Source organism: Onychostruthus taczanowskii, unplaced genomic scaffold (genome assembly GCF_017590055.1).
Source record: "Onychostruthus taczanowskii isolate IOZ18803 unplaced genomic scaffold, ASM1759005v1 scaffold48, whole genome shotgun sequence".
Lineage (NCBI taxonomy): Eukaryota > Metazoa > Chordata > Aves > Passeriformes > Passeridae > Onychostruthus > Onychostruthus taczanowskii.
Genome location: NW_024502347.1, coordinates 1,153,587 through 1,175,774, shown reverse-complemented (window position 1 = coordinate 1,175,774; position 22,188 = coordinate 1,153,587). Strand labels below are relative to the sequence as shown.

At 44.7% G+C, this 22,188-nt stretch overlaps 1 protein-coding gene across 1 annotated transcript; it reads left to right on the top strand.

Annotated features, from left to right (window-relative positions):
* Positions 1-14,869: 14,869 nt before the first annotated feature.
* GPR6 (G protein-coupled receptor 6) lies at positions 14,870-15,856 on the top strand. Its single transcript, XM_041414902.1, has one exon. The coding sequence runs from the start codon at positions 14,870-14,872 to the stop codon at positions 15,854-15,856; it is 987 nt and encodes a 328-aa protein (XP_041270836.1).
* The last annotated feature ends 6,332 nt before the right edge of the window (positions 15,857-22,188 follow it).

Genomic DNA, 22,188 nt, shown 5'->3' with positions numbered 1-22,188 from the left:
CTTAATTCATGAGCTCTTTGCTATATTCTCTCTCCCCTGTCCACCTGAGGAGGGAGGTGATAAAGTGGCCTTTGGTGGGCTACTGGTGTCCAGGCAGAGTCAAGCCACCACTGTGGGAAATGTCAGTAGAACCCAGGAGAAATAGCCCAGGTTAAGGATGAATCATCAAGAGTTAATGACAGAAATTACATCTATTTTTAAGATTACACAATAGGAAAATACTGACCTGCATTTGGTTTGAATTTGAAGTGGTTTGGCTTGCTTTTCACTTATTTTGAGCTGAAAATATGCTTATTTTAGAGTATTTATCCTGCAGAATCTGTGACACTTTTTCCATCATCCATTGTACACAGTGCACACAGGCATTATAATTATCACAGTATACAACTTGTCACAGTCCCTGTGCATCTTCCTCTGAAATGTATCCCAGGATTGTGCAGATTTATGAAACACTCAGAGGCACATGCAGCTCAGACTGTGGTTGTGTTTCCAGCTGTCTTCTCAGCAGCAGCATAGGAGGCATTGACATCCACTGTGCTTCCCTGACCATTTCCAGAATACTGATTTTGATTGCTATGCCTTTGCTGAAATTCACTCTTTGGGCTGAAATTTTTTATGGCAGGACAGAAATTCAAGATATGGCAGCAAGAAATTCAAGAGTTGCTGTTGTTTTCATGTTGTTGCTTCAACGTGTGTTACTGTCTGCCAGGAGGAAGACAGGGTCCACCCTTTATTTATACATTAGATATATAATGTCATATACATATTAGATATTATATTTATGCTGTACTACAATACACTATCCTGCACTATGCTGTAATAGAATAAGTTTTTTTAATGTGTTTATATCATTATAATCCAAACTAGATAAACCCTTGTTTGCCCTAGCACTTTAGGAGAGGAGCCAGATGGGCAGGCTTTCAATGGGAGAGTTCTGTTTGTTCATTTGGGCGAGTCCTGCATCATTGCTGGAAAAGGAAAGAAAAGCCATTTTAAGACCTCCCACGTGTCATGGAGCCTTGATTTGGATCCTGAGGGCTCTGTACTATGGGTATTTCTGTCAATGGTGCTGCCTAAATACCTACTAACAAGCACACCCTTAAGTGCTTTGCTGATGGAGGGCCAGAGCTCTTGGCAGTCCCCTGGGCTGAGCCCTCTCCCTCTCCTGCCTGCAAGGCACAGAAAGAACTCAGCTACTTCCTTCAGTCATAAGTATTTCAAAACATTCGAGAGGAAGGGGAGAATGAAACCAAACAAGCAACTGGGGACTTCTGTCTCCTTTATCCTCCTCTGACCACCTTTATGTCCTAGCAATTATACTGATTTCAGTATAATAGGCTGCTCTGTGACCTAAATCCAGCAGACTGGGGCCATGGCTGAAATCAGTGTACACCCCCACAAACTGACTGAAAGTAACTTGAAGATGACTAGAGAGAAAGCCAAAATCCATCTGAACTCCAAAGATCCACACCATGGCAGGCCAGTGAGTATATATTTTTCTTCATGCACTGCTTCAAATCCTGTTCAAATGGAAGAAGGGAATGTGACTATTTTGACCATTAGAAGAGATGTCCAGGCCACACAACGGCTGCATTTGGCATGGGTTGGGTTCCCTGAACACCATGCATGTATTTCTGAGGGTGATTTTCCACATAAAGAGGCAGGAGCACTGCCAGGTGCAGACCTCAAAGGCACTTCATGCAATGCACAGTGTGCAGTGAGAGCTTCAAAGGATGGAAGCATCAAAGAAAACCTCTGCAGCTGCTGCTGACTGCAGCAAATAGATGAAAGGACAATATAATGAGGATTCTCCTTATTTTTTATTTCTTAACAGGGGATCAAGAAACTGAACAAAATTTCACCTGCATTGAAGTGATGGACTAGACCACAAAAGACTGATATTTTTCCAAGCTGACTGTGTGAATTGATTTTGCAGCCCAGTTCTTAAAGCACTGCCCTGGCACTGTAAGAGAAGGGGATGCACTGGCATCCCTGGAAATGAGGCAGGGTTACCCCTGAAGGGCTCTTGGGGGAGGTGCTGTCAGCACTGTTACAGCAGGAAGGGACTAACAGGCTTGCAGCTCTCTAATAGAAGGGAAAAGATGACCAGGATCAGCATTTAATAAGTTTATTCAGCATCTTTTGAACTCACCTGCCCTATTGATGCTTTTTTTTTTTTTTTTTATATCATAGACTTGGAAATAATAGCCTTTATTTAAGTGCTTATATTGAGCCATATCAGCACTGCATGTTCCAGCATTAAGGCTTTGAAAGGGATATTTGATATGAGATGATTATTTTCTAAGCCATCAGGTTCAAAAGTAGATTTTTTGGAAATAGGCATGACCAGAGCTGTTTTTTAAAAGTGACCTGCAAACAGCTTTTAAAAACTCAGCAGCTTTGCCTTTTCACAGTATGCTGCCTCATATTCACCAGGAGCTGAGTCTATTTCTGAGTACTGATGTCCTCAATTCTTGATGTCCAGCAACTTAATTTTCTGGGTTTTTCAGGTGCCCTGCCTGTGACTTTGTGAGACTCAAACAGATTTAGGAATTGATAATATCATAAACTATATCATGTTGATTGCAGTTCAGTCTTCCTTTTGAATTTTGTATATGCTAGAAGTCAAGTACTCCAAAAGAGTATTTTGTGTGTTTTGGTGCTAAAAATAAATGACTGTGTAATGAAAGGCATTGTATTTAGCATTAAATTAATGTTAACAGTAATTAAAATGCATTCCTTAATTCTTTAGCTTGGATTTTTTGGTGACTCACCTAGTGCCTTTCACTCTGTATGTGGATATTTTTGGAGCATGGATGAATTCCAAGTATGAAATCTCAATTTAGACAGGACAAAAAACATAACAGCAGGTGGGGGAAGTGACCAAAATAAAGGCAAATTTATATCCACTGCTTTGATGAAGAGAGTTCCTTCTTTTCTGCCTCAGTATCTTGACTCCCTGCTCTCAGGAGATGAGGTGTTGCAGCCATAGCTGGGGCAGGCTGGTTTTTCACACATGCTCTTGAGTGAGGATTTGCAGCTCCCCTCCTGGTGCAGCCAGTGCTGTGCTACTCAGTGACCACGTCATGCAGCAGGACTAAAACCCACTGAAAAACCTGCCCTGGGACAGCCACGACCCAAAAGCTCTGCTCCACCTCTGTACCTCTGTGCAGCTGCTGGGATGGGTGACATCCCTGGTGTTTGACCCGCAAAACTGATGACCTTGTGTCTGCTTCTATGTTTAAAAAACACGACCCAAAAGCTCTGCTCCACCTCTGTACCTCTGTGCAGCTGCTGGGATGGGTGACCTGCAAAACTGATATGTCAAAGCTTGTGTCTGCTTCTGTGTTTAAAAATATATATATAAGGCCATTATTTCCACTCTCCCAGAACAAGCAAATAGTTTATGAACCCTTCTGAGTCTGTAATCTGGGGCTTGAGGTTTTGGAACCATAAGTGGTTTAGAAGTTTGGAGTCCACACCTTCACAGTGTGATTAAGGTGGTGGTACCTCTGTGGGGCCTACTGGTACAGCACTTATTTTATGAGGTTCCTTCAGTGTCCAAAGAAATTCCACATCTCTGCTTCCTTCCCCACAATAGGATCTGAAATAACTTTGATTTCTTAAGCGGCCAAACTTTCATATCTTGATTTTCTGCAGAGCTTTGCAAATGGCTGAGGTGTGATCTGTGGGAACCTGGTGGCACAAAGAAGCCAGGGGAGGTCTGGGAGCAGGCAATGGGAGAGCATGTGTGGAGGTTTGCTGTCTCTTGGCATCTGCTGCCCAGATGGAAATCAAGTTATCCCCATGCCAGAATTTCAGGCAATGCCTTGAAAGCATAGGGGCAGCACAGGTTCCTCTCTCACCACAGTGAGGGGCGTGGGGGAGAGCCAGTGCCTCCTGTCACTCCTTCACTCTTCTGACAAGAACAAGGGAAGGACTAAATCCCTGCACTGGAGTGCACGGTTGTCCATCTGCAACAGGCTGTAGAGAAGCAGCTCCTGCATTTGGAGAGGTCCAATGGGATAAAAAGCCATGTGCCCAAGCAAACAGAAGGTTTTCTGTGCCACATCAACTATCCTGCACTCAACAGGATCACCCAGCTGCTTGCTTCCAGGATTTTTTAAAAGTCCATGGTGCTGCCCAGGAAAGGAATAAAAATGATGTTGTGAAACGTAGAAATGGAGGCATCTAATGAAATCCAGGAGAGCATCACTGGAGTGGCAGCTCTGATAACGTTCAGGTCCTTACTAGAGGCAGGCATCCTCACAATTACAGATTAGATCAGATCACTTACTGGTTAGAGTAACAAAATTGTGGCTTAACAGTGAGTATTCTTAGAGGAAGGAGAGATATAACCAACAAAGAAAACACCATTAGAAGGTTATCAGTGCACAGAAAAAGGCTTGTGCTTACTTCTGACGCTGCACCAGGACTCAAAACCAGCAAAAAGGAGGGCATTACAAATCCACTAGGTGATGCTTCCCTGGAAATCAGCTTCCTGTCTTTTTCAGCCCAGACCTGAAGTCTTCCCCCACTCACAGAGCAGGGCAGCAGCTGGTTGTGCCATGGGGATGTGTGGGAACTCAGGACTGGCTCATGTCTAAAGTTACATTGGACACTTTCAGATAAATTAACAAAGATTAATTTTTTTTCACCTTGAGAATCCAAATTAATTTAGAGTGTTGTCTGATCTTGATGATCTACAAAATATATTTAACTAGAGATAACTCTAACCCTTTGGGCATTAAAAAATAAATATTTCTACACCTTTAGATAATAAACACAAGCAAAAGCCATATTAACATTTTAAATGTCAAAAAGATAGCAAGCGTCATTTTGGGAGAGCTCTTACAAAGTAACTGGGTTTTTACATCTTTTGACTCCCACGAGGAATTCATAACAAGGTTTTCTGAAACAGTTTCAATACCAAAGTTGCTAAACATTTGAGAATGGTATCTGAGCATAAATGGTGTTGTCCTTTCTCTCAATTAATAGATTTTTGTGAGATACCTTGATGTAAAGTGCCAGTGTTTTGAAATGCAAAGAGGAGTGACGCTCTCTCTGAAGTTTATTTGGCTAATGTGTAACTGCAAACAGCAGAAGGTCAATAAACAAGAAGAGCTTCAGGCCTTACGGAAATCACTGACTCATGTTTGATGATACAGAGGTTGCCCAAAAGCCCCCGTGTCCGGGATGAAGCAGGCAAAACACAGTGAAGTTCCATGTGCAGCATCCTCCCACAGTGCAAAGGAAACGTGGATGGGACAGAAATTGCTGCCACCAATCCACTCCTGTGCAGGGAGCACACAGGGAGAGGGGCTCTGCCGCCCTTCTGGCACCACCTGCCTGGTGAGAGGTGCCTCTGAGGGGTGGACAACAAAAGGGGGTCTTCCAGCTTCCACTGGTGGCATCCCCACTCCCAGCTGTATCACTGCTATGATATTGGACCCCGTTGTTGTGGGGCTGTGCTGCTGAATTTTTTTTGGCTGATCAGTCAGCTTTTGGATTTGTGCCTGTAAAGTGAAAAACCAGGATCTTGCAATCACTCTGGACCTCACATGGTGGGCTGACTTCTCATGGGGATCTTCCTGAAGAGTAGGACTCTCTCATTCTCTTTCTCTCTGTATGCGTGGCATGCAGGTGTGTGTGTGCATGCATGTAAATAAGGCCTAATAATGTCATTAAATTAATTCCTCCTGTTGCTATGGGAACTCACACTATTGACTGAAGAGTATGCAGCAGAAGTAGGTGCTATGGCTAATACCAGAGCAGACCTTTGGATTTATCCTCTAAAACTTTGGGGTTTTTTCCCAAAGCAGACTGCAAAAAAATTTGGCTGGAGCTCCTGAGGCTGAGAAGTGCAAATTAGGAATTGTCGATCTTTTCCCAGCTTGCAAATGAGCCAATCTTCACACCTAATATTAGCAAGCCCCACCTGGCACATCAGCCTGTGCCCGGGGCTGGTTCCCAAGGAGATGAGCAGTGGGCTGGCAGGGTGGCAGGAGAAGGCAGTGCTGAGCATCGGCTCCTTCAACACCTCCCAGTGATCCATTGGCCTGAGGGACAAAAATCAGACCCACCCGAGGAACAAAGGCTTGCAGGGCAGCTGAAGATCCCGAAATCACACTCCCCCATGACAGGCAGGGTTTTCTCCTGAACTGTCTGTGCTCTCAAATCAGAGTCCCCTCACTGGATGGCAAAGGGACACAAAGCCAATGGGCACCATTCTGAAGGCGTCATGGTACCAAAGGCCTGGTGGTGAGGAACCCTCTGCTTTGAGCACCACCACTGCCTGCCAGGTTATTAGAAAAGAGCAACAACAGCAGTAATAACAGTTAGGAGACATCAGTGAAGGCACAAGCTTTGAATCCCCCCTGCAGCCACTTGCTGCAATCTGACAGCCAGTCAGTTTTTCACCCAGTACACCTTGTTAACGCCACAAAAATCACACAAATCCCAAATCGTCACAAAAATCCCTGGTGTCACTCAGTACCAAATCACACACTTTGGAGAAATCCAAGTGTATTTTTCTGCATAGAGGTGTTGGTCCCATCCCATAGAGGTGTCTGATCCCATAACAGAAGGAAAGAAAAAATATCTGCAGTGGTGTGTCTTCTGAGAAGCCATGCTAACGACATTACTTAGGTTTCCAGTGTAAGATTCTTAGCTGCTAAGGCTGTCTGCACATCTCTTTTTAACCACGATGGCTTCTCCCCAACAAAACATGCTGTGGAAGGTTTTTTTGGATTTGGGTTTTTAGTTTAATTGTTTTGTTTTGAGTTTTAACAATGCTTCTGAAACTGCATCTGCAGGAGCTCCCATAGAATGATCTGGATGACATCCAGTTGGCATCAACATTTCCACCATAAAACTCACAGTCCCAGGCACCACATCACACTTTGGAAAACTGGCCACTTTTAAAGCCCTGAATATACATCTGAATGCTTGGTACTGCATTCTGTTTGCACAACATAAATGTCAACACAGCCTGACCAAGGGTACCTAGGCAACAGCTAATTTGAGGTCAGTGATTAACTCTTCTTTGTCAGAGTGTAATTTACCATCAAATTATCTCTAGCTGAATATAGCACTTTCTGGATTAAAAAAGGTATTGCTATTTTAAGACACTGTGAGCCTTTATTAATGGTGGCAAGTAATGTTTGCTGCATTTTCTCCTTTTCCAAATACAGATGTTCATGAGAGGAGCAGTCTCTTAGGGGCAGTGATCCCTAGTCCAGTATTCCCAAAAAGAGGAACTGTAGGCTGAGCTCAGCCACTGCACACTGTGCTGCAGTGTTTGTGGCCATAGAAGGGAGCAATCAATTTTTATTTTCCATGGCACATATACACACTTTCTTGATTAGATAAAAGGTGGATGCTACCAATTAGCACATATATCAACAGTGAAATATTGATGCTCAACTTGGGCTTTGCTCTTTCCCTCCCTACCCAGAGCACACTGCTACCTTCAACTCTTCAAATCCCTCATTTCTTCATTAACCTCTAGCTAGGGACCCAACACATAATTCTGAGTTTAAAGCTCTCCATATACTAGCACTGTATTTCAAACCCGTATTTCTACCTCATAAGGCTTTTTGGAAACAACAGTGAAAAACCTGACATACTAGAAGGTCCTTCCAGTGCTCATGTCAAGAAGCAGGCCCTTCTGCAGGGATTACAGAGGTGAGACAATCATCCATCTGCCTGGAAAACTACTCATTTGTGATCTACCTCAGCATGAGCATTTGTGTGGAAGACTCCAGAGCTACAGACATGACACCACGGGGTCCCTGCATTTGGTGCTGCCAAGCTGAGCATGGGTTCACCTGTGGGATGAGGAGGAGGAAAGCTGGAGGTATTGCTTTGTCTGTGGATTTTTCCCAGCCTTTCCCAGCCTTGGGAGATGTAATCATCTCTGCCCCTATGCTCTGCCCTGTAAGCACCCTGCAATGCTAATAACTTCAGCCGTGCCATCTCTGCCTTTGGTTTTACTATTGTAAAGCTGACATCACCAGGGGGGAAAAAAAACTACAAAAAAAAAACTTTCCTGAGATTTTGCAATTCCCTGTTACTGACACAGCTAAATATTCATCAATTTGTTTCTTGCTGGCAGGCACCCAGGCTGTTGAGCAGTAACTGGCTTGTTTTAGACTTGCTTTAATTTGTTCTCTTAGAGGAAATGTCTTCTCTAAGGCTTGCCAAGCTGACAAGTAAAGAAATATGAAACTATATTTGTATTTGGAAGACTCATGTAAAATATGTAAAGAACTAAAATTTAAAATAACAAGGTTTTACATATGTAGATGCTATTGGTTTACACCTGAGTTATTAGTGTCTCTGGTTAATATCTAATTTGATATATAATATATTTGGCTGGGTTGTATGGATTTGTGCCTGTGATTTCAAATTCCCAGTCCAAGCACCCCAGGACAGCATTCCCAATGGCAGGCAGGGACCTTGCTTTCTCCCCATAATGTGCCCCACTGCTGAAGGTACATCCTTCCTCTCTGAAGAAGAAAGCAGCAGCCCTTTGCCCACTTTCCTGCCATTAACAGAAAAGATCCCACTTGTTCTACTACATCCTTTTAGGATGCAATCTTCTCAAATGCCTGGGATTTCTTGCAGTTTAGTGACTCAAGGCCACTCAGTGTTTCTTGGCTTCCACCTTGTAATTATGGAAATTGGTTGAGCCCTAGAAGAAATTGCCTAGGGAGATGAGACCAACTCCATCATTGAAATTTTAAGGACAATTTTAAGGGTTTTTTTTTTTTGAGGGCAAATTGGAAAACCGGCTACAGGGGATAGCTTGCGTACAGTTCGTTTTGTACTGGGGCTGTGTGGAGATGTACCAGAGCAAGCACAGGAAACAAAGCCTGACTACAGCCTCACAAGGTGAGTGAAGCTGGAGATTTGCTCCTGCCTCAAACTGGATGTTTCTGTATTACATGCAGTGGCTGCTTAATATGGTTGTTGGCACAAATTTTAGATGGGGCATAATTCATTCCTGTGGGAGATATGGGGCAGAGAATCAGACTTCCCCTACCATTTCCATAGGGACTTGTTCAGTCATTACATGAGTATCTAAGGGGCTGTGTCTGGGCAAATGTTTTCTCCTAGATTTTATAAAAATGTCCTGCTTGGGTCTCTACAAACAAAGATGTGAGTACCAATTTTTGGGAAAGCATTCTAGGGCAGATCCTTCTTGGGCAGAAGTGCAGAAGCACTATCTCAGCCTATCCCTCTGGTCAGACCCACGGTTGAGCTTATTCTATTCTCCAGCTGGACCCTATTCTGAGCTCTACCTCCTCAACAGATCCTCAGCATTGGGATTCCTGGCTTAGAAACAGATCTTGTCCCATTTTGGGGAGGCATGTACCTTACTGTTGTTCCCCAAGCCCTTTATAGGGACTGGCCCACGAGCCACGTCTGTGCTGCAGGCAGGGAAATTGCCCATGGGTGATGATGGGGCTGTCTTCTTGCAATTTCTAGTAGAGCAGTTTCAGGGAGGAAGATGGGCATAGTGCTTTTTCCACAATGAAATTTATTTTTAGCTGGCATTCTAGTATCTGGAAAAAATTGTTCTCAAATTCACTGTTAACTTTAATGAAAAATATCTATCTACACCCTCCTGTGTAGCCACTGTTCATCAACTTATAGGATCACATGGAACAACAGAAACCAGTGTTTTTATTTATTTTAGTGAAATAAATTTGCAGTGTCTTTTTACAAAGCTGCAAAACAACATTTGTTAGGTGAACTCTGGACTTCCTCTCTTAGATGTGCAATTTAAAGCACAGTTTGAAGCCTTTCAAAAACTTTAGCAAAAAGGTTTTGAAAAAGTTTAAAATAATAACGACAATAAAAGACCTTGTTCTATTGCACTTGATGACACATCTAGTGATGAATGACCTTTGTTGCTGCTGCTGCCTTTCCATCAACAGAACAAGCAGGGCAAGGAAGGAAAGGTTGCAAAATATGTGTATTTAGCTTCAGCTGATTCATCACTAATCTCTAGAAATAAATAGAGTGGACCAGAGGCTAACTTTTCCAATAAGGGTAAGCAGTTACCATACAAACCCACGTGCAGCTCTTTCCACATCCAAAGTTGCTGGCCTAAGTTCCTCCTTTGGAAGCTAAGCCAGCTCCTCTGCCTCAGCCTGGCTGGCTGCTGGCAGTGGGCTGATGTGGAGATTGCTAAGCACGTGTTGATAGCTCTCATAGTATCTGTGCCCTTTCTAAATGATGATATGAAAGATCAACCTTCAAAAAAGCTCCTCGAAAAATAAACATCTCTGGGTGGTGAACACTCAGAAAAGGCATCTCTGTCTCACTAAGCTTAAGAGGTCAAAGCTGCATCCAAAACTCATCCTGTCTGGAGTGGGGTGGGAGAAGGAGGAGGAATCAGAGTCTGGAACCTTGCCACTGTCAGCCAAAGGCACAACCAGCAGCTGCTGAAACTGTGAGTGGGACAGGGCCAGGGGAGGTTGGGTGGGAATTCTACCTCAAAACCAAAATTTCAACCTAAGGTTCAGCCTGAATCCATTCCTGATGCCTGGTATTTGTTACATTATTGAAAGCAGATTTTCACCTGCTTATGTGAAGTTTGTCCCTGTACTTTCTGCTAGTGATTCAGAGACCACATAAGATGCAGTATCATTTTTGAAAGCACCCATAAAATCCATTGGAGAAATGCAACCTTTTAAATGTAACACAGTAAACCAGGATTTTCAACCCAAGCATGTGCTAGAAAAACTGTGATAGTTGTTTGCTTGCATTTATGCAGACCCATGTAGCCTTACTGTGCAAGTGAAACAGATTTTACAGACATGCAGGCTCTTCTGGAATGTATTTTTATGAGTGGCACAGCATCCAAGCAGCTGGAGACTTTTCATAAAAGAGTGGTAGCACCATGAGTGCTCCATCAAGAAGCACAGCCAAGGTCCATGTGGGAAACATGACGTGTGGTGGAGAAACGGGACTGTGGAGGATGAGACTGAAATTCTAACTGGTGTTTGAACCCCTCTGAGATTTATGTCACCAGTAGGTTTTGCAATGTGGCATGTTTGCAGGTGGACACCTCTCCAAATATGAAGGATCAAGCAGAGGGTATCATTAGTAAAATCCTAGAAATTGGTGTCACCAGGTGACTCAGCTGAGTTCACCAAGTCAGGAAAATTATAAACTTGAAGAAGTGCCTAAATGGATTGGTAAGGGCTTAAAACATCTTTTCACACCAGCTGCATAGATGCCTTTGAAATGCCAGTGCTGGTTAGCTCACCATCTGTGTTATCCCCCCTCCCTTCCCCTCCTCCCGCCTTTATTTTAAGGTTTCTTTATGTTGCCAGAAGAAAAATGTCTCTTCAATATTTTCAGCATGTTATTGGAAAGATAAATTTTGAAGAGAAATTTTTGTTGGTTCCAACTCTTGCTATGTAAAGTACATTTAATAATACTTAACATTTACTCAACCTACTTATTAATCATTAAAAATACCAGCTAGCAAAATAATCCATCGTTAACTGAAATTAAGTAATCACATATTAAAATTACACGACAATACTGCTCAGCTCTCAGAACAGATGGAGAATTCAAGCAGAGAGGTTTTTAAAACATTTGTTTCAGCAACTTTTTTATTTTGTTGGTGCTTAATTTTCAGAAACTCACTAAGATAATTACTGAGTTATATCATACACGATGCTTAGGTATGCAGTGCTGGAACATAGCTTTTTATATTTGTACTCTCCTGTGAGATCTGCAGATCCAGCCTCAGCTAGGAGGGGAAGATGAAAACATCTTGATGACAATGCAAAAGATCTGACCAGACTTTTCTCTCTGCTGCTCCTTATGGTGCTGTGGGAAATGTGGTGGCTTTTAGGCATCAGGTTTGTATCTACTCTTCGAATCCTCTTTTTTCCCACAACCAGTTAAAATTAAGAGCAATCCAGATGGTTCACCTTTTGTTGGAATGACTGATGCAACAATCTCTGCTAAGAAGATAAAAGGCCTTTAATGACAGCTCTGGAAATACAAACAGTTCCCAAGGAGGTGTCACCATTTTAATAAGCGTGGAGTTGGTCCCTAACCCTGCCAATTGATACTTGGCAATGCGAGGGAGATGAGGAAGATGCACAGCACTGCTCCCTGGGCTCTGTAAGAACCTGACGAGGACTGTAAGAGCATCCTTCTCTTGAAAGGGTAAATGTCCATGGAAATGAGGGAACTAAAGAGCTGAAAGAACTCAGAAACTACGTGACACAAGGAGGAAAGACAAGCTGGACATGTGCACCTGCCGTTCGGAGACGCACTACTGTGGCTGAGCAATTCTTTCTCAGAGTGAAATATGTGACCACAGGCACAGGGTGTGAGACTAGCTAAAAACTCTTCTCAGGTTAAAAACTCTTCCTACACCTCACTCTGAGATCCCAACACTCTCACAAGGTTTCACCACACATGAAATTACTTCTGCCTTGGCAGCATGAGCTCTTAATGTTTTCAGTTAAGGAAAATTGTTTAAAATCCATAATATAAAAAAATACACTGGCCTGTGATATACATGCTATTGTAGCCAAGACCTGCCATACACTTGTTTCACAGTCATAACAGGTTGGTCAAAGATCTTGGCCCCAAACCAAGACTTTCCACACCATATCTCATTACTAAAAACCAAATAAATTACATTTCTTTTTCTGCTTTATAGATGCCATAAAATTGCTGCAGAACTTACAGCTTCATAGTGGACCCCAGCTGGCTCATGTTTGCAAACCTGACTTGCTAAGTTTGAATGGCAGCATTTTTAATCAATTTTGAAAGATGTTTGGAATAATTTATTCTGACACAGTAATTTTAATTAATGTTAAAATTAACCACCTCTGTTTGAGGGGTAGACTGAAGGATTTCCTCTGGGCAAATACAGAATTTTACTTTACCTCTGATTCTACCTTGCCTTCTGTTGCCTTGCTCTGTAGCAGCTCTTTCCACACCGGGATTCTTGTGATTTCAATATTAATCAAATCCAAGTTTACATTGGCCATACCTGTTCTGCAGCTGGCAGAGGGTACAGGGTAACTGCTAAGTTCTAAACTATAGCAGGGGTGCTCAACCAAGTGTTTGAGTTGAGGAGACTTGCAAATCCTTCTTAACTCCACTTGAAACTGGTTTTACTGCAGTTACTAATGCTGTTGTAATGCCTGGATTGGTAAGGGAAAACATACAAACAGATGGCAGGACACCCCACGGGGACTGTGGACCCAAGTTGTAGTGGAGGCAATTACAAAATAAAAAGGAAAAAACTTTGCAGCTGAGGGTGAAGCAGAGCCGCAGGTTGCCCAGGGAGGCTGTACAATTTTCTTCCTTGGGGATAATCAGACTTGACTGAATGAGACCCTGAGGAAATTCTCTGCACAGTTGATGCTGTCCCTGCTCTGAGCAGGTGGTGGGACAGGACAGATGCCCCAGACCTGACCTCCACTGCTCCCTTCCAAATTAAGCTTTTCTGAGATCTGTGTTTCAGAATTCTTGGGGAGCAATGGCTTCAGTTGTTTACAGAGGTACAGAGTGTCCACAGCTTGTCTTGATGATAGTGTTTAGCCTGCAGGAGGACATTGACAGGGGTGGATGTAATGAGTGCTGACACTAATTCTTTTTGAATGTGCCCACCTTTTACTGTGGCACAACCTGCACGCTTTCTTCGTTTGGACTGTTCAAGACAGTAAACACATTTTCTTCTAATGTATTTTTCAAAATTGTGTCTAGGTGGTTTACATGCTGTTCTCATAACTGAGAGGTTATTTTATTTCCACATGCTTTTGATTGTCAGTCACAGAGTGAACACAGTGTCCCAGACTGAGGTGGGGACACCTTTTGTCCCCTAGGAAAAGCTGTGTTGCTGCAGAGGGAAGCTGCCCACTGCCCACATTTGTTTGGTGCTGGTTTTGCCAGCAATGGGCACAAGAACGTTATCCTTTGACCATATCAATATGTATAAATATTTTAAAGGAAGGTGTCATGAGGATGGTGCCAGGCTCTTTTTGGTGGTGCCCAGCGGCAGGATGAGGAGCAACGGCTGTGCACTAAAATGCAAGAAATTCTTCCTCAACCTGAGGAAGAACTTCTTTACATGGAGGGTGGCAGACCACTGAAACAGGCTGCTGGGAGAGGTTGTGGAGTCTCCCTCTCTGGAGACATTCAAACCCACCTGGACATGCTCCTGTGTCACGGGCTCAGCCTTGGCAGGGGATGCACTGTGTGTTCTCCAGAGATCCCCTCCAGCCCTTGTGACTCTGTGATTCTGCTTCATCTATTCACGCTTTAGAGAGGAAACGCGCTGGCTGCTGCTTGGTTGTAAGACACAAAGAGCTGGCATCTGTTATGCCCGTGGGATTGAGGTTTGACCGTATCATTTTGGGGACCTCAGAAAGCGGCGCGGATGCTTTCGGCGGCGAACACACTGCTAGCCCCAGAAAACACACACTGTCCAGAGAGCGCAACAGCGCAAAGGGCTTTCCCACAGCTGTTCGGAGCGCTGCTCGGGCACATTCCCATCCGCCGCAGCACCGAGCTCCCGCTGGGCTCAGAGCCCTCACAGCGAGCGCTGCACGGACGGCACCCACCGCGGCAGCACCGGCTGCGGAGCGGGGGAAGAGCAGCGGGAGAGCCGGCTCCGTGTGTGTGCGTGTCTGTGCCCACTTCTCCCTCCCGGTGCCCCCGACCAAACCCTCCCTGCCCCGGAGCCGGAGCCGGAGCCGGGCGGGGGGAGCGGCCCAGCGCCGTCCCCTCTGCCTGGGCAGCACGGCGGCCCCGCCGCGCCCGCTCCCCGCGGCCCGGGCCGCCCTGCCGTCCCCGCGCAGCCCCGGCCGCCCCGGCGGCGATGGAGGCGGCGGCAGCCCTGAACGAGAGCGGAGCGGCGGCCCCGCGGCTGCCGGCCGGCGGCGGAAACTCCTCGCTGGAGCTCTCGTCGCGGGCCCCCGCGCCCGCCGCCCTCAACCCCTGGGATGTGATGCTCTGCGTGTCCGGCACCGCCATCGCCTGCGAGAACGCCCTGGTGGTTGCCATCATCTGCTACTCGCCCGCCCTGCGCTCCCCCATGTTCGTGCTGGTGGGCAGCCTGGCCACGGCTGACCTCCTGGCCGGCCTCGGCCTCATCCTCAACTTCGTTTTCCAGTACGTGATTCCCTCGGAGACGGTCAGCCTGCTGACGGTGGGCTTCCTCGTCGCCTCCTTCGCCGCCTCCGTGAGTAGCTTGCTGGCCATCACGGTCGATCGCTACCTCTCCCTGTACAATGCCCTCACCTACTACTCGGAGAGGACGGTGCTCTGCATTCACACCATGCTGGCGGGCGCTTGGGGGGTTTCCCTCTGCCTGGGGCTGCTGCCCGTCCTGGGCTGGAACTGCCTCCACGACCGCACCTCCTGCAGCGTCGTCAGACCCTTGACCAAGAGTAACGTGACGCTGCTGTCTGCCTCCTTCTTTCTCATTTTCCTCATCATGCTCCATCTCTACATCGAGATCTGCAAGATAGTCTGCAGGCATGCCCACCAGATAGCTCTCCAGCAGCACTTTCTGACTGCCTCGCACTATGTCACCACCAAAAAAGGAGTCTCTACCCTGGCTATCATCCTTGGGACCTTCGGAGCCAGCTGGCTGCCTTTTGCCATCTACTGTGTGGTGGGGGATCCTGACTACCCTTCTGTGTACACGTACGCCACGCTCCTACCTGCTACCTACAACTCCATGATCAACCCCATCATTTATGCCTACAGAAACCAGGAAATCCAGAGGTCCATGTGGGTGCTCTTCTGTGGCTGCTTTCAGGCTAAAGTGTCCTTTCGCTCCCGGTCCCCCAGCGATGTCTGAGTGACTTTTCTCTGCCAAGCTGCACCCAGTGACAATCTACCCAGTGAACTATTACAGTGCCTGTTCTAAACTTCAAACTACGTCGTGAAGTCATTGGAAACACGCTTAAGTATTAGCACTTTATACATATTTGTATCTCGGAGAGTGGCTCGGGGTATGGAGTTTCGGGTTTCCTGGAAAAAAAAAAACCAACAATGTGGTTGTATATAAATTTGCACATCACATTTGTAAAGTGAAGACATTCTGGTACTGCTTGACTATAGCACCTTATTTCTAGCTGCTGACCTGCCAAAACAGTGTTGCCTTTCTGAAGGGCGGAGGGAAAGAAAGTTGTGTTTGTGTCGTATTTCTAAGTGTGTGTGTTGGGGAGGGAAGAGGGTGGGGATGTATGTATGTGATGTGTGTGTCTATCTATACTTTGCTGCACAACATTGATAAATTATACCATTTTGTATACAAATAAAAATATTTAAAATGTAATATAACTTGTGTGTTTAGATGCATTTAGAAAGAAGAGAGATGGCAAATTTGCCAGTTGAGCAAAGTCCCTTTGTTTACTTTTGAAGGCTCCCCATGTAATTCTGCCTAAAGAGATCATCATTCACTATGGAGATGAAATACTGGGCCAAGAAAGGCACCTTCCTCCTTGTTTGTTTGTTTTGTTTGTTTGTTCTCTCTTCTTTAGTCTGTCAAAGAGTAACAAAGAGAACAAACTCTTTTTTTTTTTTTTTAACCTCCAACAACCAAGGAAACAAATAGCCTAGTCGAATAGGCTGCTTGTTACAATTATTCACCAGGTTCCCAGCAGCTTTAATTTTCAAGTTATGAATTAGCCCTTTACAATAATGACCCATTTAAAAATTATTAGACTGTGGGGAAAAGCATTCTCTAAGCTGGGCTCTTTTTTCCTGTTTTAGTCTAATGCCAAAAGGGAAAAAAGGAAAAGGAAAAAAAAGGCACGGTATTCTTTCTTAAAAGCCTGTAAAATGCCACAATATGCGGACTTTCCTTATCATCCACAGTTCTGAGGGGAATCTGAATTGTTTTCTCTGCCTCCTTGTTCTTGGACTGCACGCTGTAGAAAAATCATTTAAGTGCATCTTTGCTGCCTGCCTGTCTCAGAGCAGTGTACAGTCTTCTGACAATCCCACGGCTTAGTGGCTTCAGAGAGTCCATCAGAGGTCAATGTTTTTCGGAGTTTGGAACACTCCTTCACTCAGGTTCAAATCCACCAGTGACTGATTTACTCAGAACAACAGTGCTTGCAGCAGATTTCAGGAGCAGTGTTGCTGTTCATTTATTTATAATTATGCTACACTTACATCTTGGTTATGTTATAGTTTATCACTGTGTTTCTGCTTGTATTTAAGGGCTGAAACAGATTCCTTTTATATGCACGGCACCATATATAAAGTTTGGACTCGTGCTTTTCCCAGTTTATGACTGGCAATGGATCAAACTTCTGCCTACTGGAGCAGTTGGGTCCACAAGGATCCAACAAGCCTCAGAGAGGCTGTGAATCAGTAATGCTGTATTATGTGCAAGTATTATGATACCCAGCATCAATTCACTGATAACACAAAGATATTTAATTTAAAAGAAAAATTGGTATTCCAGGCTGCTAGTTCCACTATTTTTATCAATTTTAATAATCACAAATCTGACATTGTAATTGATGACTACCTTCAGGCATGCAGTTCATCAGGGAACTGTTGCAGAGGTGTTACAAATATAATTCAAACTGGATTTTATTATAGGTCAAAATACTGCTCAAATTAAGAGCCCTCAAGTTGCTGGTAAAAAAGATGTTTTTACCCCTTTTTAAGGCCACGTCTCATATGCTGTGTCTAAGCCAGCAAATAAAAGAGGCCCTGTGGCTGGGTGGCACAGAGAGTGCTCAAGCTCCCTTCCCCTAGCAAAGCCAGGGATCAAGCTGCTGGCTGGATCATCCTCACCGTGCTCTGACCTCACCCTGCAGGCACTCAGCCAGAGGTGCTGCAACACCCACAGCAATAACTGCTGAGGGGAAAGTGAGTGCCTCAGACAGGTGAAGTGTGGCAAAGCTTTCTGTTAAAACTAGAAAATGTGCCACCTGCTAGGCTTTATCCTCATAAATCTTTGTCACTCCTGTGTTGACTGGAACAAAATCACAGGAGAGAGTTGCTGAGTGCAGATCCTCACACCTGGCACTGAACCTGCACCCAGGTGTGAGATTTTGTGTAGGACTTGAGCAGGCTTCTGGGAGCCTTGTACAGGCTCTGAAGACAAGCGCTGGCTCTAAAACCCCTAGGAGAAATTTCTTATCCTTACTTATAGTCCTTAGGAGTGGCAGAATCTGCCACAGGTTGCCTCTAATGCAACCTCCCTCCTTTAACCCTATCTGGCATGAGGGGATTTTCACCATGAATTCATTGCACAGTGACATTCTGTATAAAAATTAGATAAAGAACTTAACTGAATAGAATCCTACTTCAGTAATAAACCACTAAATCGAGGAGTGTAAACAATTTAGGTGAGTTACTCTTCCAATTTTTGTTCATGTTTCTTTAAATGGGACTTTGTTCCTTTTTTTTTCTGTTATATGATCACATTTTCAGTTACCACTTTTGCCAATGATTCACTGTGTCTAAAAAATAAAGCTGAATCCCTCCTGTTAGAAATGTGACACTTTCAAAGTGCTTCTCCAAGTATTCTTCTCTTCCAGGAAGAAAATTCGGATTACAGTGATCTTAGACATTCGTTTTCCTGAGACAATGCAGATGCTTTTTCTATATGCCACATTCAGAAAGATATGTTGACTCATAATTTCTAGGAAAAACTAAGGTAAAAGAGAACAGAGTATTGTGATACATTTTGGATAGCCCTGACAGTGGAGTTGATATCAACCCACTTGCAGTAAAATACAGCTCTAATTTTCAAAGTGAATTCAGATCTGCAGGAACCTCTGAGTGGAATAATGTAAAAGAGGCTACCTAAACTCTTCTCTCCCCAAACAACAACCCATTTTACATGATGGAGGAAGTCCAGGAGCTGTGTATAGCATGACACCTGTATTTTCCTTTCTGAGCTTTTTCTTGAAACATCAGACCTTTATTTGAGAAAATGGTGTTACATTTGCAGTATCCCGACCCACAAACTCCTCCTGTTATCAGATGATGGCACTTTGACCTTGGTAATGAAATTATCTGGGGAGACAAAAATTCCTGGAGTCCCATTTCCAGTCACTGGGCAGAGCAGGGCTGTGACTCCCCTATATCCCCAATGGGAAGCCAACCCAGGGGACAACCACGTGTCTGCTCAAGGAGGACTGTGTCTGATCTGCTGTTTCCAAAAGTCCATGGGCAAATTTGCCTGCATACAGACCAGGACTGCAATGGCAGTTGCCATTACTATTTCCTTGTCCCTACAGGCCCATGGGCTCAAAGCTTTTTTTGTTCTCATGTCAATGGTGCAGTCTATGAGGAGAGAAAACACACTGAGGGGCAAGCATTAGGCCCAATGTTTTGTTGTGGTGTATTCTTTATAGTCTGTTCTGGAAATGGAAACAAGATTTCCTGCTTTGCCACTCTTAAAAAATCTTTGCCTTATTCTGATCTAGGTACAATAATGACAGACTTGGTCTAAAGAGCTCCCAGTCTGTTCCCACTGAAACCAGTGATGCTCTATTGCACTTCAGCCAGATAATGGCAGTGTCTTATTACCAAAAAGTTACCGTTTTGAGACAGGCCTCAGCTCCAATCTTCATTAGAAACTAATGGTTCATTACCAGCCTTGAAAATCATACTGGACTTGCAATGCCTTGCAAGACCAAATCCCAGTTATTTGGCTTGCTTGAAGTGCTTCTCACTGTGATGAGCTCCCTTGTTCCAGCAGGAGCAATTACAGAATGAAGAGCACAGCTCTGGTGAAGAAGACCTGGTTGGGAGCCATTAGGGGCTGAAAGCCCCACACACTGCTTGATTTTCTGTGGGGCTTCTGCCTAAATCCACAGTAAAACAGTGGAAAAGAGACTGACTCTGCAGGCTGCTTTGTATGAGTCACTGTATATTAAAAAGCCAGCTGGATTCAAAATCACAGGTCAAACAAACACTCTTTATTTAGCTAAGCAAACAAAAGGACAAAACACTTTTAAACCTGAAAAGGGAGTCTGTGCATATTTTTATCAGTGTAATGATCCACAGGTACTAAGTAACACCCGACAAAGCACTGGAACCTCTAATCTCCATTCTGCCTCTCTCCCTTTAAAAAGGATACATTTTTATAATGAGGCAAAAATAATTTCTGATATTGCAGCTGCTCCTCAGCATTTCATCTAGCTGTTGTAGCAGTCATTATTAAGAAGAAAAAAGGACAAAGGGAAGCAAACAAAAATGTTTTCTCTTTCTTAGTGCTTTATGATGAGATGTGTGCCTTGGAAGGAGTGACCAAGGAGGTGAGATTCAGCTCTGCATGGAGGATGAGCACATCTGAATCTCACCTTAAAGCTTGCTGGGTTTGCTTGTTTGGGGGACAGTCTGTGTTGGGAGGTGTCTCCCCATCCCCTCATCCTCCTCGAGTGAGCTCTTCCCTTGAAAGCTTTCAAAAAGCAGCTCCCAGGCTGCTGCATTTTGCTCAGGAGTGCCTCACAAAAATCCCCTGGGTAGAAAACCACTCTGCCTTTCCCTGCCCTCTTGATGCTTAAACTCTTTCTTCTGACTACAGAAAGCTCTCCCAGGGAAAGCATTCCCCCAGTAGCAATTCCATTTATTGGGGGCAGTAACTCCAGTGTCCTGGAAATAACCCAGCTACTGCTGGGGCAGCTGGAGAGCGGCAGAAGCGCTGACTCAGTGCTGACAGTAGAGGTGGCAGCCGGTTCAGCGGAGGCAGGTCTGCTCGTGTCAGCTCTGTCTGCTGCAAAGAAAGGACAGGAGGCAGCCAGAGGTGAAACTATGGTCAGGTCTCTGTGAAGGCTCCACGTGTTGCAGCAAAGCCTCACAGTGAAGGGCAGATTCTCATCCTTTTTTTTTTTTTAATGAGTTTGCTTTGTTGGCATCACAATACAAGTGGTGGGGGATATATAGAGAACAAGAGAAAATATGAATGTGCTTGTATCTGGTTAGGGAAAGAGTGCAGTGGTTCACTGTATGACTCCTGGCATGGGAGCAGCTTCTCCAGCAGGTACCTCAGATACATCAGCTTGCTGTGGTGTTCCCTTCCAGCCATGGGCTGGGGCCACACACAGGACAAAAGACCAAAAATATTTCTTCATTGCAGCATTGTTTGGGTTATCCTCAAGCCTAGACCTCCTGAGCTGAAAACTACAAGTGCAGGCAGATCTCTTGAGCTGCCCAAACTACCATTCAGCCAGTGAAGGGAGAAATGTAGTCCAGATTCAACTTCTGTCCTCCTTTCGAACACAATTCAACTTCAAGCTGCAAATCCAGACTTGGCAGTCACCTACAAGACAACATCTTTTCCATCCCCTGCTGTCATCTGTGCCCCTGACACAAGATGTTGGGGTAGAACATCTTTGCACTGTCCCTTGCACCTTCCTCTGTGGCACAGGCTGTCTCTCCACCTGTGCAAGACTGGAGTTCTATCCATAGAGCAGCACATTTTTAAGGACGTGTCAGCACTTTAAAGAGAGAATAAGATGCTTAGGATAAGAATTAGGAAAAGGATTTAAGCACACATACTCCTAAAGGTGGACCTGTCAGCAATCTTGCTTGCTAAGTGGACACACAAATACCAAATCAAGCAGCTGCTCTGTGCCTTTATCCTCTGTGCCCTTATAGCCAGGCAGCAGCACGCCCACAGAGCGCCATGCCCAGGCAACACCAGTAGCCTGGAAGCTGCCTGTTCCCACTACACTGGGTAGGGATTGGGGTGTCTGTACACCTGTGTTTTCCACACCGCTTCATTTGCTGGGAAAGCACAGGAATACCACACAGGATGATAATTATCCAGGTTTTTTGTCTCTGCGCTGTCCAGCATTTCCACACACTCAATTCACTCCAGCAGGGAAAGGGCTGAGCCTGGGAAACTGGTAGGTGGAGGAGTTTTAATGCAATGGATGTTGATCAGCACTGTGGGGCACACTTGCTTCTCTGGTAGGGACAAACTGCATGCTATGCTTCAGGCACAGGAGATGGATGGGGTCAGGAGGAGGCAAACTGACTTTTGGGGAAGGAAAGAAATTCTGAACTGGGGGAATATTTTAAAGACTCACTGTCTAGCTCCTGACTGGTTTAAAACAATGATTTTTTTTTTTCCAGAGAAGATTTTCTCCAAGCAACTGTCTTGCTGTGCAGTTGTTTCATTTTGTAGCTTAGTTGAAAGACTGAGATTTTTCA

Coding starts and splice junctions, on each gene's coding strand:
- GPR6 (XM_041414902.1), top strand. CDS start 14,870: ATGGAGGCGGCGGCAGCCCTGAACGAGAGCGGAGCGGCGGCCCCGCGG.